The sequence below is a fragment of the Zonotrichia albicollis genome, chromosome 8 (genome assembly GCF_047830755.1).
Source record: "Zonotrichia albicollis isolate bZonAlb1 chromosome 8, bZonAlb1.hap1, whole genome shotgun sequence".
NCBI classification, from domain to species: Eukaryota; Metazoa; Chordata; class Aves; order Passeriformes; family Passerellidae; genus Zonotrichia; species Zonotrichia albicollis.
Window position 1 is genome coordinate 29,462,501 of NC_133826.1, and position 17,167 is coordinate 29,479,667.

General features: G+C 48.8%; 1 protein-coding gene across 1 annotated transcript in view; it reads right to left on the reverse strand.

The window, feature by feature from the left end:
* Positions 1 to 17,167, reverse strand: part of RXRG (retinoid X receptor gamma) — a 40,906-nt gene extending 23,739 nt beyond the window's left edge. Inside the window, exon 1 of the mRNA XM_074546429.1 lies at positions 16,977 to 17,167. Within this exon, the coding sequence (XP_074402530.1) occupies positions 16,977 to 17,073 (97 nt within the window). The 5' untranslated portion in view covers positions 17,074 to 17,167. The remainder of the gene's footprint in view (positions 1 to 16,976) is intronic.

Sequence of the window (17,167 nt, forward strand, 5' to 3'; positions counted from 1 at the left end):
GGAACAAGCAGCCAGCTGCCAGCCAGGGCAGAGCCACATGCGGTCCCCAGCACTGTCCCCTCCAGTGCCCTGTGCTCCGGGTCAGGAACAACCCCATTCCCTGACTGGCAAACCCCAGCCCAGCTCCTGCAGCTCTGGGGAGAGACAAGGACACAGCACATTCTGGGCTCTGATTTGGGAAGCCCCAGATGAAGCCTCCTCCAAAGGAATGGAGGAGGGAGCAATTTTGCTGAAGGCCTGCATTAATATGTGTGCTGGAGGAGAAGGTGGCTTGCAGACCTGGCATTGCCACCAGCCACACGGCAGAGAAAGGGGCTACCAAGGGGCTTTGCCTTCCCATGGGGAGCAAGACAAAAAGAGGGAAGATCAGATTAGGATGTTTGGCATCCTGCAGGAGCCTTCTGGCACTTGGCTCCCTCCAGGTCACCCCAGGACCCATTTTGCCCCTTGGCACAAAGCATGCTGGAAGGAGAGGGTATGGAATCTGCCAGCCCAGAGCTGCTCAGAGCACCCAGCAGCAGCTCAGGCAGATGCTGACTGAGGTGCAGTCAGCCCTGAGGTATCAGTCTGCAGGAGAAGGAAAAGTTGCCCTTGTTAGCTCTGTTTCTTCCTTTGCTCTCAGACATTGCCACATCCATTTATCTCTAGCTAGAACTTAGGCAAGGGAAAAGGTTTTTCCTCTCCCTTATGTTAACAGCCTTTATTTTTAAAAGGTGATTTTATTTCCTCCAATTTCTGCTCTGCATCTGCTCCAGGGCTTAGAGTTTACCTGGGAATGGGAACCTAACACTTGGGAGTGCATCTCCACAGAGCAGAAGAAATGGATAACCTCCTTGTCAGGAGCAAGGAGGTTTGCAGGCAGTAGTATCAGCATTCTGTATAGCCCATTAGCCATGGCCTAGGTTTACACATACCTTCTTTTTTTCTCACAATTAAAAAAACAACCAAGAGATCAGTATTCAGGGTAGGTTCTACTGAGGCAAAAAAAAGCCACCAAGCAACTGCAGTCTTGCAGGGGGAATACAAACAGCAGAGATCACTCTTGTGTTTTCTATCTTGCCACCTTTCACATCTCGTTTGTTTTACTGCACAAACATTAATGGCACTGCAGAACTGTTTTTAGAGGTAGAGAGGCAGCTGAGCACACATCCCTCTCACTGGCCACAAGTTTTTAGCTCTGGGGAAGGGAGACAAAAAGGGTTTGATGACCACCACCAGAGCACAACACAGCAGGATCTGACTGTGTGGTGCTGTGTCCTGTCCCTCTCCTGCTCAGCTGAGCTGGTGTCCTGCCCTGCCACCACCCCAACATCCAACAAGACCATCCCCAGGGAATGTCCTCAGCTCAGGCCAGTCCTTCCAGTGTTCACAGCTGCATCCAGGTGCAGGAGATGTAGGCACAGCTCCTGTTTCAGTGCAGGCTGCCCCACACTCCACCCTGTCTAATCCATGAGTGTCAATCCACAAGGATTTCTAACCTGTTGGCAAAGTTTGCTGTTTCAGGACAATACTGGCCTTGCCTGCACTGCTGTCCTTTAACAGCCACGCTGGGATCCTTGTTAGGAGCAGGAAGCAAAAGCCTGGCACCAGGCAGGGATGCCTCAATGCCCGGCAGGCAGAAACCCAGGGCACTGCTGAGGATCACACTGCAAGGTGCCTTGTTTCAATCTCCTGATAGAAAATTGGATTTCTCAGCAGGGCAAGTTTTTTTCCCCTCTGTCACAAGACTGAAAGAAACATTTTTCAATTAAAAAAACCTAGCAAGCAACCTGCTTTCAAAAGAAGTGATTTTTCACACACACACACACACACACACACACACACACACATACAAACACACACACTCAATAAGATCCAAAACTTCCACACGAGAGAGGGACTTTGTGCAGCCTGCCACAGGGATGTTTCTCTGATCTGGTGTCATGGGAAAGCTCTGGCATGATGGAAAGCCTGCCTGTCCAGCACCCATGCAGAGCTGCAGTGTGGCCTTGTCCCCCAGGTGCCCACCAGCACCCAGGACTCAGATGCTGCTTTTGACACAAATCCACTTTTGCACACCAGTTTCGCTTCCACCTGCCATGCCAGCCTGGCTTGTCCCTTGCCCTCAGGCTGGCCAGGAGGGTTTGTGCCCTTGCCAGGCAGGGGCAGAGGCAGCTGCATGCCCTGGGAACAGGGAGGTGTGAGCAGCTTTGTGTTCTAAGCACCAGCCGTGCCGAGGTTTAGCTGTACCATTTATTCTCACCCAGCACGCGGGATCTCAGCGGCTTTAATTCCATGCTAATGAAGTTTTAGTAGGGAATTATTTTTATTGATCTGCCCAGAGCAAAGAGCCTGATTTTAGACCGGCTCTGTCAGCACCCCCTTCCCCACAGCTCTTTTCTTTCTTTGGGAGAGGAAAGAAGACAAAACAGCTCTGAGCTCCTTAAAAAGGTTGGCAGTCCCAAGCAGTAAGTGGATTACTTTATTGATTTTTAGCAGATCTGGGTTAGTGAGTGCTTAGCACTGCAGAACACATGCACACACAGAGCAACTTCAAGGAAACCCCTCCAGGCCCTTTCCTCAGGCAAATCAAGTGGCAGGCAATTAATTTAGGAGGCCACCATGGATTTTGGAGCGTGGAGAAGTTCCAGTCCCTGCACCCAAGTCAGTTTGTGACGGACTCTAAGGAGCCAGCCCAGCCTCTCTTAAGCAGCACTGCAGGACCCTACAGAGGCAGCCCCTCAGTTTCTTGTAGCATAGCACAATTCACAGCTTCAGAGTATTAAATGCTTTTTATTCCCCTGCCTGTCCTCGTTGTTGTGTAAAAGGAGAAGGCATTATGACTGCCACTGTTAATTTAGGAAGAAAAACCATGGCCATGCTGCACCCAGATGGGATTCAGTGCTTCCAGGGGGCAGCCAGCAGCCACACAGGGGGACATCAGTCAGAGCAGGACTCCTGACAAAGCAGAAATATTCAAGCCAACCAAGATGCTAATGTTGTGTTGGGATACCCAGCTCACTGACTCACCTTCCAGGTAACTTTCCAAGGCCACTGTACTGTAGATAGATTTCTGAGTGTGCTGGAATAGCATCTCAAAGAATTTCTCCACCAGTACTGCTCCACCAAGCCTTTAGGATGCTGATCTCTGGAGCCTGGCTGCATAAGGGCCTACAGGGGAATAATTTTATCCCACCTTGCACCAGAACCAGGAAAGCTGGAAAGTAAATATGGTCCCTTTTCCTCAAACTAGGAAAAACCCAAATATGTTGAAGAATTCCATCAAGCCTCACCCCATATTTGTTCAAAGGCAAAGGCAGTCTATGTATATACTAATGACATAGATATGGCCAAATAAAAAGGTTGCAGCTCTTATAATCCCACAACATTCATCTTCCTGCTGCCACACTGCTCCAGAGTAACAGAATTCCAGGCAAAACCATTTCCTGTGGGGTGCTGGTGTTGGGGCTGGGGCTCCCTTCCCATGGCTAATGAGGTGCAATATGGGCTACCAGGCTAAGTGCCCCAAGAGCCAAAATGCCCATTCTCCTCCCTGCTGGCCTCTGAGGGTGACACAGGCACCAGGTGACCTGCCCCGGGCCAAACTGGGAGTCAGTGCCAGAGCAGGGACTTGAAACTGGATTTCTCCAGGCTGGCACAGTGCATGGAGCCAACCTCATCCATGTGTTGCACTGGTCCATGCCACTGGCCTGGGACTGGCACAAGTCACCAAAAGCAGGCTGCCTCCCTGGAGATGGAAAGGAAGGGAGCTGCTGCATCAGCCCTTCCCCATCCATCCCTACCCCTCCTCATGCCCAGCAATAACCACAGACACCAAGCTAATGAAATTAAGCACAAAGCCCCTCCGGGCTAATGTAATTATGGACAGCAGCACGTTCAAACAGCAGCACCACCAGCACACCTGCAGGAGCACAGCCTGCCCTCTGCTCCTCCCCAGGCCTTCCCTGTCTGTCCCTGAGCCCCACCCAGTGTGAGTGCCATGCCCAGGGTGCCAGGGGATGCCATCCCCGGTGCCAGGCTGCTGCAGGGAGGGAGGGAGGGAAGGAGGGAGGGCACTGCCTACCTTGCAGAAAGCACTGTGCCATGCAGCCAAGCGCAGCCTCTGGGGGCAGATTTAAAGAAGCCTGTTTAAACCTTGGGAGACCTGCAATTACCAGCACCCTAATGAGGCCCTGGACACTAATCAGTGGTGTCACTGAATCCTCTTATGCCTGCCTAAGCACCTCCAGCAGCTTTGCTGGTTGCGGAGCCCAGCTGCCCAATCCTGCAGGGAATTACCTCCTCAGACAGGCACCAGTGGTGGTGGCACTGAGGTCTTTTGACACAGATGAAGGTAAAGCACTCCCAGGCATTTGTGCAAGGTGACAGAGATACCTGACAAGGCCTCTGCCCAGCCCAAAGGCACCTGGGCCAAGCCCACACTGGAGATGCACTGGAGCTGATGCCTTAGGATTTAGCTTTTCTATTTTTTCAGATCCTGTGCTGCTTTAGTGTATAACTAAAACTTCATAGCCTGTCAGCTGCTGTTCTCCCATTTTATTCAGACAAAACAATTCCTCTCTGGGCCTGAAACTCAAGGACACCTTGTTGTCTCAAGCCCAGGGAGATGTAAACAACAGTGAACTGGAGAGCAAACCTGGAGTAAATTACTTCATTACCTGAAGCTGTAATTGGAGGATTAACCCCTGATATATAAATGGACCAAACTTATAACTGTATGAAAAGCTTGTGACCATTGTCCATCCTGGGTGTAGCCCCTTGGAGGCTTTTGATTGCCCAAGGTGTAGTGTGGTATTTTTGGGGTCCCCCAACAAAGGCAGGAAATGATGAAATGATGTTCTCAGAAGGTTAATTTATTATTTTATGATCTATATTATATAAAAGAATACTATACTGAGCTATACTAAAGAACAGAGAAAGGATACTTACAAAAGGCTTAGCAAGGTACTAATGAAAATCTTGTGACTCTCTCCAGAGCCTTGACACAGCTGGCTGTGATTGGTCATTAAGTTAAAACAATTCACATGAAACCAATCAAATGATCACCTATTGGATAAACAATCTCCAAAGCAGCAAAACACAGGAGAAGCAAATCAGATAATTATTGTTTTCATTTTTCCCTGAGGGTTCTCAGCTTCCCAGGAGAAGAAATCCTAGCAAGGGGATTTTTCAGAAAATGTAATGGTGACAGCATAGCTATAGAAAGCCTTTAATAAATTCCCACTTTTACTCTCTTAATCTTGCCCAGCCTCTCTTCTGGGTGGCCACTCCAAGGCATCAGGCTGAACAAACATGGCTAAACCAGCAGAGATATTCCCATGCTGCCACTCCCTGGGATGCAAAGGGCAGATTTAGGCCTGCCAGCTGTACCCATGGAGCCCAGGGGATGCTCCAGGAGAGGCTGGAGCCCCTGGGTGAGGCTGGCAGGTGGCCCTGTGGCACTGCTGGTCACGACTGGCAGGGCGACAGGCGGCTCTGCCTCTCTTGCAGCTCCCTGCTCCAACAATGCACTTTTGAATATCATGAGGGCAGCAAAAACAACAGGTCCACTATAACCATGAGATATCCTGAGGCAGAAAATCCATTGGGAGCCCAGCTAGAGAGAGCAGAGTCAATTAGACACTTTCTGGGGCATCAAGCTGCCAACAATCCCAGCCTTTGTGCCAGTGAAGAATCACTGCCTATGTGCTTCCCAGAGACTCCCCCTTGCCCCAGCAGAAAGGTCAGCAGCGTCATGGAAAAGCATGCACAAAGGATTCCTGGGAAGGTGGATCCAAAGAAGTGGCCATTTGGATCCTCTGGAAAATAATACTTTGTCAAAAGCATTGGCTGCTTTGGGTTGGGAATTTTTTTTTTTTTTGCACGGGAATGAGCAAGCCCGTGATGCAGGGGATTTGTGCTGCAGCACAAAGGGGTTTGGGCTTGCGTTGTATCCTGAAGCAGTGGTGGGGTTGAGAGGGTGGAAGCTCAGAGTTTGGGAGTTCACAGCTCCCTCCTTGCTTTCAGACTCCAACTTTTTACCTTTCCTGGAATAAAGATCAGAGAGACACACAAGGAACCACAGCATTCCAGCTGGGAGAGTCCCCCATCCCTCACACTTGAAGGGAAGCACCTTATTTCTCTTATCCGTGGCACAGGACAGCAACCTGTGCTGTAAAACCAGGATTCCAGGCTGGATGAGCACTGGATGAAGTGAGGATTTCTATGTGCAAGCGCTGAAGTCGCTCAGATCCAAAAGCAGGTCTCTGACAAAAGGGCCTTGTGTCCAGAAGAGATTTTGTTGGGAAAAGAACACTCAGCTCTTAAGTTCACCTTGACAAGTCATTTGGTGTTCAGCAAGGCATATCAGGTGAAGAAAGGTTCACTTGATACCTCCTTGATAGCACTCTGCAAGCAAACTTTCCACTCAGAACACCTGAGAACACACAGGTTGTCATTTAAACACAAACCTGTCTTTAACCCTGCTGTTCACATGATGTGAAGCTGAGATTTCTGCAAGATGCCTGAAAACAGTTAGGCCATCTTCCTTCAAAGAAAACTACACCCTGACCAGGATTTCCTTATCTGCTGGGAAAAAAAAAAACAACAAACCAACCCAAAAAAACAGAGTTCTCAGAGAAATCTTGAAAGGCAAAGCCGATGCAATTTATCAGTTTTCCCACAATCACCATTTTTCAGACAAAGCATCTCAACAGATGTTCCTTGTCCAGGTTAACCCTCCATTATTTCTTGTAGTACTTAAAAAAAATTTAAAAGACAACCCTCAGTCACAAATAAATCCTGATTTAGAGGCTTCTTTGCCTACCTAAGTGAAACATAGTCCCCATACCTGTCTCTACAGAACTTCTGGAAAACTTTCTACCCCCTTTTTTCCCCCCCTTGATCCTGCTCCATTCTTCATTCTCTTTTTGCTGGGAAACCTGGATTTCTGTGAGCAGACTTGTTGGCCAGATATCACTGTGATATTTTCTGAAAAATCCTTTCGCTGGAATTTCTTCTCCAGGCAAGACGAGAAGCCTCAGCTTCTCCATGTTTTGCTGCTTTAAAATATGATTTTTGAAAATTGTTTACCCAGCAGGTGAATTGTTTTTAATTAATAGCCAATCACAGCCAGCTGTGTCAGACTCTCTGAGGAGTCACAAATTTTTGTTATTCATTCTTCTCTGGCCTTCTAATATCTCCTTTCTCTTTCTTTAGTATAGTTTTATAACATACTATAATATACTATAATATACTGTAATATATAATATACTATAATATACTATACTATAATATAATATTTATATTATACAAAACTATTATATAAATTATATTATATAAATAATATAAAAATGTGTTTATATATTATATATATGTTATATATATTTATATATAAATAATATTATTATAGTATAGTATATTATATTACAGTATAGTATAGTATGATAAATCAGCCTTCTGAGAACTTGTAGTCAAATTCTCATCTCTCACCTCGTCCTAAGAACCTCACAACACCAGAGCCAGAGGCTGAGCTGGTGACACACAAGGCATCTGCTGGACCTCACATGGCTGACACAGGCTGGGCAAGGTCTTGTCACAGCAGTGTCCTGCTCAGGGCCACCAAGGGTCCCCACCTGGATCCTCCCTGGCAGGTGGCAGAGCCTGCTGTGCACCTGGGGGGCTTTACTTGCTGCTCTCATGCTGTGCATCCCCACGTTGATGCTTTTACATTTCCTCCTGCTTCAGCAAGTGCAAAACTCCAGAGACAGCCTGTCAATCTCCATCACGTCCAGCTGCCTCAAATGGTCTATTTATACCTGACAGGCAAACCTGGCTTCCTGGAGTTCAAGGGAACAGGGTTATTTCTGCTTGGAGTAGCTCCATTCTCAGAGGGGGAAGGCTGGAGGCATCCAAGAGGAACATCTTCACATGGCTGAGGGCACAGCCACAGCAGGCAGGCCCCAAAAGCCCAGAAGGCAGATATCTATTATGAGACATCTAATCCCAGGTCCCTCTGTGTCCTGCCATGGGAGAGGGGAGCTCAGCAGGTACTTTTGGATTTCTGATTTGTGTTCTCTCCACGAAAAGACACAGCTTCAAGCTTGTTTGTCACCATCATATTTTCTGAAAAACCCTCTTTGCTCAGGATTCTTCTCCTGAGAAGCTGAGAAGCCTCAGAGAAAAAGGAAAACAATAATTATCTCTTTTGCTTCTCCTGTGTTTTGCTGCTTTGAAATGTGGTTGGAGATTGCTTATCCAACATGTGAATTGTTTTGACTTAATGACCAATCAGGGTCAGGCTGTGTCAGACTCTGGAAGGAGTCACGAGTTTTCATTATCATTCTTTGTAACCTTCTGTCTGTATCCTTTCTTTATTCTTTAGTATAGTTTTAGTATAGTATTCTTTAGTATAATATAGATCATAAAATAATAAATCAGCCTTCTAAGAACATGGAGTCAGATTCTCAGTTCCTCCTCCATCTGGGGAACCCCAAAAATACCACACTTGTTCACACTGGGGTTCTGCACTGAGCTCTGCCTGGATCAGGTGTGAGCCTCTGACTGCACACTGTCACATTAGTGCCACAGTGAGGGCTCCAGCTTTCCCTGAATCACTCCTGTCTCTCCTCACCTGTCTGCAACAGTAGATTTAACAGTAGATTTAACCCCTACAGTAGATTTCTTCCTGTCCATTGGATCCTCTGAGAGCAGGGAAGGAAACCAAATACCACAGATGTGTCTTTATGGAGGGAGAGGCAGGCTTTTTAAGGCTTTGCTGTCTCCTCTGATGCACAAAGATCTCCTGCTTCTGTAATGACACAGGATTCCTGGGGATAGATCTCCTGAACTCCACTCAGGAATTTCAGGAAAGCCTTGGAACAAGTTTCCATTGCTCCAAATGCCCCAACCCAGCAGCCCTGCCTGTGAAAGCCCCCAACTCACACCTGTGATGCCTCTGAGTCATCAGGGAATAAAAGCCCCACACCACACTCCCCAGCCAGTAAACCAGAGCCCATCTTTCCCCAAAGATGCAGCCATGTCCATGCTCTGGTGCAGATATACCCACACAGCCTCTCCACAAACACCAGACCTGGAGACACAGACAACCCAGACATGGCAATTGCAATAAATAAAGCACAACCCAAGCAACGAGGCATAAAATTATGTATTTAAGATAAGCAAACCCAAAGAATCCCTTCATGAACTGGCAGGAAAAATAAAGAAGGGGGATATAAAGAGCTCAACCCTCACTGGTGGCCCAAACCACCCCACTCTTGATAGTTTGTGCCTATCCTCTAAGCCATGCTGACATTTCCATTTCACAGAAAAGCAACAGGCTCATTTTGAGGTTATCTCTTTATAGGTGCCACCAATTCCAGCAGGCTCTGCCAGCCCAGTCTGTCTGAGATGCAGAGGACCAAGCCTCCCCTTTGCCCACACAGACACACAGCTCTCATACGTCCCAGCAGCTGTCCTTGCCCCGGGACTCACCTTCTGGTGGCAGCCAAAGGCAGAGAAACACCACGTGAAACTCAGCCAAGATGTTCTCCAGCAAGAAAGGTTCCCCTGCAGAAGATGTTTTAATCCCTCTCTTCTCAAAAGCCACAAGCTCCCCTGTGCCAATGGAAAACCCACTGGTATTTAAAGCTGTGGGAGCATGACAAAATTCCCCATGCCCCAAAGAAAGGAGCAGCCCAGGATCAAGGCAGGGACAGACCACACCACACATGACAGCCCAACAGCAAGGAGCGAGCACTTGAGGAGTTTGCAGGGATGTGGAATGACATTTGCTGTCCAATATCTGCTCTTTGCCCCTCAACCCCTTCTCAGGAAAAAGAGAGGGAGAGAAAAGAGCAGCAGCCACACATTTTGGCCCTGTCCTTTTGAGCCTCTGAGCAAAAGGAGCAGCCTCTACATGGCAGAAGCAGAGAAATGACCTGGGATGATGTGGGCAGAGTCAGGAACTGGCACTGCACTGATGTGCACTGACTTAAGTCAGCTTATTAAAGCAAGCCCTGAAGATCAGCTTCTCCACAGAGCTGTCTCCTCTGCCAGCCAGACATATCCCGGCTGAAAAATCTGGAGCCCAGTCTCTTTTCAGGCTTTTAAGTTTTCCAGACCAGCAGCACACCCTCAAAGGTTGATAAATTCACCAGTCCCAGGGTCTGTCCTGTCCTGATGGTTGCAAAGACCGGCACTTCCCAACAGAGAGTTCCCAGGCACAGTTTGGGAATCAGCACAGGCCATGGGGTGTTCCCACCAGGAACTCTGGGTATTTAAGAGCCAAGCCATATCCACACAAATTAGTCTCCATTTAAGATTAGGCTCATTTAAGTAATGAGGCTTTTAAATCACACCTATCTATTAAATCTACCAGGCCTGGTACCTAAAATCCAGGGCAGCAAGGAGCGAACACTTCAAGCACTCCACAGACTGTGCAAGATACACCCCTCAGTGCCCTGAGTATTTCCCTGAATCCCCCCAGGAATCTGTCCAGAAAGGAAAGATCCCCCAAGCAGAGCAGAGCCAGGAAACACATTTACCTGCCATGCTTTGGCACACATAACCTCTGACCCAGGACAAGCAAGCAGCAAGGGAAGAGCAGTATTGATGAACCGACGGGCAGGTGAAATGGAAGAGCTGAAGGAATCCAGGAGACACACCTCTCTGACAAACAAAACAATCTCATTTGGAATGGCCAAGAGCAGCCCTGGTGCCTTTTCCTGGGTGGAAACCAAGGAGTCTGTGTGGCCTGGCTCCCAGAACCCCAAGCAATGAGACCAAAGAGCAGAATCTCAGTCAGTGTTCACCTGTCCCACTCCTCTGGGAATTTTCACCTTTCTGTGCCTTCCCATCACCTTCAGGGGAGAATCTCCCAGAACCTCTCCCATCATCTGTAACCCTCCTTGGAGAGGAGCCTTGCCTGTGTCTCTGATGAGCACCTTGCACAGCCACTCCCAGGGAGCAGCCACATTCCTGGCCTTTGCAACAAGTCAGCACTGAGAAAAAGGTCATTTACATCTGTCACCATCTCTCTGGGTTTCTGTGGTTGAGATGATCTCCAAGGTATCAGAAAGTCTCTTTTTTCCCAGCCCTGTGACCGAAGAAGAAGTTGAGATTCCTCAGCTCTGCTTTTCAAGGTTTATTTTCTCTTATCTGTTCCATTCTTTGTCTGCCCTGCTGAGATCTGTCCAGCAGGTCGGGTTGTGGCACAGTCCCTGCCCTTGGGATGGTGTTAACTTTTTATACTAAGAACTGTGTGTACTTTATTTACAATAATTTTCCAATACCTATCACCTATGTTAGACAGTCTCTCTCTACTCTAAACCAATCCAGAAGTGTCACCATCACAGTAGAAGATGGAGGACAAGAAGAAGGAGAAGGACAGGACACACCAGATTCTTCCATCTTGCCTCTTGAGCCCCATTCTAAATCCCCAAAATTCTACTTTTTGTGGCTTGTAAATCTTCACACAAAGTTGGTAATTGTTTCCATGGGCTAAAATCAAAGGCACAGGTGTTTGTGACTCTGTGCTAAGGTCTCTGAGCCCCTTGCCAGGGTCTGGAATCACCCAGGGCAGCCAGAGGAATGTCCTGGCTCCCAACAACCGTTGTGTGGCAGTGGATGTGGCCAGGGCTGCCAGAGAACAGCCAGGTGTGCTCTGCAGGGATGTCTGTGCAGATTTCCTCACAGATTTGGGGGCAGCCTGTCCTGGACCCACGAGGTTATCAGTGATGGGAGATGCTGAGCAGCTCAGGCTGCTGCTGGGCACCTGCTGAAGGCAGGACTCACCCTGCTCCTGTCTTCCCTGGGTGCATCCATCATTTTCAAGATGGACAAACCTTTGGCCTGGCTCTGTCTGAGTGCTTTTTACATCGAGAACAAGCTCCCACCTGGCTCACACAAATCCAAATCCCAGCCTACACACAGAGGGCAAACAAACAAATAAATAAACTCACAAAGCCAGGTTCAAACCCCAGCATCCCCTTTTCAGCCTGGAGAGGAAGGCAGGGAGGATGCTTGACATGAGATGTGATGTGACCACTCCCTGGCATCCCAGTGCAGCCACCTGCCCCATCCCCTGCTGAGCAGGCACAGCCAGCCCCGGGGCACGCGTGGCCCCCATGCGTGCAGCCGGTGACAATGGTGACAATGGTGACAATGGCTCCCCAGCCAGCACAGCAGCCCTCCCCACGGGCTGGGGCTCTGCACGACATCCCTGTCATGCCAGGGAGCATGGCCCAGCCCAGCAAAGGGGCTGAGCTCTTCCCAGCTCCCTCTGACTGTGATGTGGGTTGAGTCTAACCAGGGTGGGACAAAGCTCTTTGTATCTCAGGTGCTCAAGGTGCTGGTGCAGCTGTGGAAAGGTCTGTGTTGCCCAGGTGGTGATTGGCCAGGGGACAGGTCCACAAATGCTCCCCCTCCTCCCTCAGCAGTGCTCAGTGCCCTGTTTCACCCCCCAGAGCATTAGGAGCTTTAATAAACAATAATGCAATTATAAATATTTAAAAACAGGACACTACCTCAAACCCACCAACACAAACATTACATACTCACGCTAATAAAAGTCACCACAAGAGAATTAAAAACCTCCCCTCTACTTCATGCTATGACCCATAAAAACCATTTTAAACCTTAAAAAACATATTCTTTAAAACATAATACCCCATCAAAACCCAATCCAGCAACAAAACTCAATTAAAACAAAACAACTTATCACAACACCTGAACCAAGAACCATAACATTCAAGAAGGAGTGGGGAATATTCACATGCTCCAGGGTCACTCTTGGCTTCCCTGGTCACATCTCCTGACGAAACCCCACCCTGGAGCATGTGTCAGGCCCAGCCTGGCTGCAGGCTGCCATTCCCCCAAACACAACCCCACATCCTGGCCTGAAATCCTGCCCCCATCACCCTGCTGTCCCCTCCTTGCCTCGTGTATGCCTTTAACAGTCTGCTGGATTACCCATTGCAGCTAAAATAACAAAGCTACAAAAGAAGAGGGCGAACAGGCTCGATATTCTGCAGCAATTAGGGCTAAACAGGGGAACAGGGAGCAGGGAATGAATGGACAATGGGGAGGGCAGGGACGTGGCAGCCCAGGCTTGGACAGGCTGGGCACGAACTGTCCTCAGGAGGCAGGGAGCAGAACTGGACCTAAGGGGAGCAGGGAGATGAAAAGGGTTATTTAAACAAGCACAGGGCAGTCCCCACAGGGCCTCCCTGTCCGCTTGGCTTCACCACAGAGTGTCCAGGGAAGAGCAGCTCCCTGTTTGCCCCCTCTGCCAGCCCTTTGGGGTGGCGGGGGGACGCTGGCAAGCTGCGGTGGGCTCTGCTTCCAAAGGAAGGAATCCATTAATCTCTCTGGTAATTACTGCCACATATGGATTTGCACAATTACACTTGGTTAATTGGTTATTACAGGCAAGCCAGACTGATTGGGCAGAACGGCTGAGCTTTAACCCCTTCGCTGCCCCCCAGGGCCAGCCAGACATCGGGGCAGCCTTCCCTCAAAACAGTGCTGTGCTCTCCTCTAACATCAGGGCAGCCTTCCTCCCAAAACATGCTGTACTCTCCTCTGACCCTGCAGGCTGCTATGCCAAGGACTAGCCAGCACAGCTCCCAGCTCCCAGACAAGACCTCTGGGAGCTCCCATGCCTTCCTTTCCACCGGGGAGCCCAAAGAAATGGACCCAAGGAGAAAGGAGTGAGCCTGCACCTCCAAACAGAAAGGGTGAGCCTGCACCTCCAAACAGCCCCACTCCCCAGGCAGCTTCATGTGCCCTGGGTTTGCAGCAGAGCCACCATGCAGTCCCCAGGGTGCTGAGGGATGGCAGGCTCGGATTTTGTTTGTTTTTAGAAGGAGACTGAGATTCCTTGTGCACTTCGGCTTTGTGCCCTCAAGCCCAGCAGGGCTGGTGCCAACGACTGAAGAATCCACCCCTGAGCCTGTCTCAGTCTCTGAACTCCGATTCTCCTACAGCATTTGCAGTGTAATGCTTTTCTTCCTCCAAACACTCAAAACAGAGGCTTTTCTCTAGCTACAAATGCATGACCAGAGTAAAATGAGCTATAACAAAAAATACAGATAAAGCCCTTGGAAAACTCCTGACAGCACAGGACTTCTGCCAGCTGGGAGAGGAGGCAGCCTGGCCTCCCCACAATGCCACTGTCACCTCTGCCACCCCTCACAGGTAGGAAATGGACCATCCAAAACCTGGCCCCAAAATGTGCTGCTCAGGATGCAGCCACGTTTCTGAGAAAGCTCAGAAGAGGCAGGCCAAGGTGAGAGCAATTTCTGCCAGAACTGTATCAAAGGCTTCCCATTAGAAAGAAGGGAGCTAAGGGCTTCCCAAAATCCCCACAGGGCAGAAGGGCTCCTCTGAGGAGAGAGCTGTGCTCAGCACCCACTGACATCAGGGAGAGAGCATGCATTGGCATCCTGTTCCTTCAGAGCTGCTGCACTGCCCCTTGGACACAGGAGAGGGAACAGAGGAACCTGTTTCAGACAGCTCCAGCCTCTCCCAAGGGCAGCAGGACATTACTCAGCCCAGGCTAGACTGGTCACAGTCTGATTTACAGAGCCAGGCATCACACCAGGCACACGGGGAAGGCTTTCAGCTCGGCTTCTGAATCACCCCAGCAAGCAGCAGCAGCAAGGGAAGAAACCAGCATCACAGCAAGGTGGGAGAAATCTAATGCCAAACCACCCTCTAGCCTCATCCTGTGGGTAAAAAAAGTCCTTGGGGCTTTGGCTGAAGCAAAAAGAATCTGCAAACAAAGACATTCCCACCCTTTCCACTGTCACTGCTACAACATTCTAGGTTTGGCCTAGGAGTAACCTTCTCATTAGCTAATTAAAGTGCTTTTAATGTTCTGTCTCCCCTGCAAGGAGTAAGAAAAGTCTTCTCCCTCAGAGGTCACTGGAGTGACATGAAAGTTGCAGCAGGAGTTGTTCCTGTTGTTCCATGTCAGATTAAGCACTTTTCTGACCCAGAGATGGGGCAACTGAGAGGTGTTTTAAAAACTTTTATTCCTTTTTCAGTCTCAACGAGAAGGGTGAGACAATACAGGTGTTACAATTCACACCATCACAATCAGAAGCCAATAATTCTTAATTATAATACACTATAAGCATTTCTTGGCCTGTCAGTTTTTGCTGTAGATGCCTTAAAGCCAATCACCTAAAATTACCCCTTGTAAATCCTACTACAATGCATCTTTCATAGTTCTATTTCTCCAAAATATCCAGTCCTATTTACCAAACCATCCTTTGAAACTTGTTTCTAGTTCCATTTCTCTCTCAATGTTTGTGCTGTTCCATGGCACACGCACTATGCGAACCTTCTGTCAAGCTTTAAGAATTCTCTACAAATCCATTCCCCACAGTCACCTGTGGTCTCCCAGCTCCCTGGGAGCTTGGCACAGACATTTCTCTCTCGTGCCAAAGGCAGCTCCCAGCTCTCTTGTGTGCAGGGACAGGCACAGGCAGCATCTCCCAGCTCCCCGCCCTGGTTTGGGGTGTGCGTGAGTGAGCTGCTCTCTGAGCAAGGGAAAGGTTGCAGACCTCTCCCCTAAACCCAACAGCCTCTGCAGCATTCAGAACGAATCTTCAGAGCTGTCAGGGGGAAGAACCTGCAACTGAGCTTAAAAAGGTCAGCTGGGAAAAGTCAGGATGGGAAGGATGCTCACTTAATTGACGGACGCAGAGTGGAAGGGGCCAGGCTGGGAGTACCTGCAGCTGGTTTGGGCAGCACACTCTGGACCCCATCTCTGAGCTCTGCTGGCTGCAGCTGGTGACAAATCCTCTGTGGATCACTCCCAGACAGCAGAATCTGTCTGGGAGTGATCCACAGAGGATTTGTGGAATCTAAGCCTGAAACTGAGACTGGGGCTGAGCACCAAGCAGGGATCTTGTGCTGCATTCCTTCATCCCAAGGGGTGAAAGCAGGCTGGCAGGCTTTTAGAGAAGAAGATAATTTTCTCTCTCTCCTTTACTTACTGCCCAACACAGGTTGGTTTTGATTCCCAGAGTTCAGAACTCATGTAAAGATTCCTTTGCATCTGGCTGGATCAGTTCCACTGATATATAGGAATCAGGCAGTGTGCCTGCTGATGCTAATTAAACTTGATATTTATATGGATATGTGACATATTTACTAATAAAGCAGCAAGAGAGGTAGCTGCTTTATATTTCATGTGACTTGGAAAATGTGTAAAGGCAAGTAAATACATTCCTTTTCATCAGAATATTGATACACACGTATTCCAAAAAGCTCATATGCAGCAGAGGTGGTGAAACACATTGAATCAAGTCAAAACCCAAAGCAGGTTCAAAGGGATCTGAAATTAATTAGGCCATTAAGAGAGTTTTCCAGTGGAATTCTCTCTCTGTCCCTCTGTACATACACACACATATTTAATATATTTGGTAGAATCAATATTTATCTAAGGAGAGGTTCAGTTTTTAGTGAACCATCACTTTGTTAAAAGTATTTTTCTCATGGAAAACTCTTGACTAGCTCTATGAGTAACTGCCACCTGAGCTTTTTTTACCCTTTATGAGCCAGAACTCCTTTAGTATAAGCCATCAATAAACACAGTATCCCCCTCCACACCCTGAAAACTTTCTTTTTCTCTGCTGTCGAAGGAAAACACAGACTCACAGGTCTGGAAGAAACAGAGATGAACAAAAGCTCAGCTTGCCCATCTCCCTGTCCCAAATCAGAGACCTTCAGGGACAGAGCTGCCACCTCCACCATTCCTGTTAAATAGCTTTTCCCAGGGTCTGGACTCTGCAGCACAGTGTTACGAGGGTTTCTTCCCAAACCCTGCACCCAAATTCAAGTCCCACATCCAGGCTCTGCCCAGCTGGCACTGCTGGCCAAAGGAGCAGCACGCCCAGGAGGCTGGGCACAGCTCTTGGCAAGGCTCTCAGTGGTGTCCCCTGAGCCTCCCAGCCCACAGCTGAGCCCAGGGTCAGGGCAGGACTTACAGAAGTGAGGGAAGGATCCTGTCTCCAGGGAATAGGGAGCCTGCATGCCCGGCTGCATTTCCAACCTGTGTCCTGGCTCCTCAGCAGTCTCAACCATGAAGGGAGGTTTGGGATCAGCTCCCTCAGCAGCCCTGGGCTGGTGGAGGAAGAAAGGAGTATTTACATATTACAGAGCAGCATCTTCCCAATCT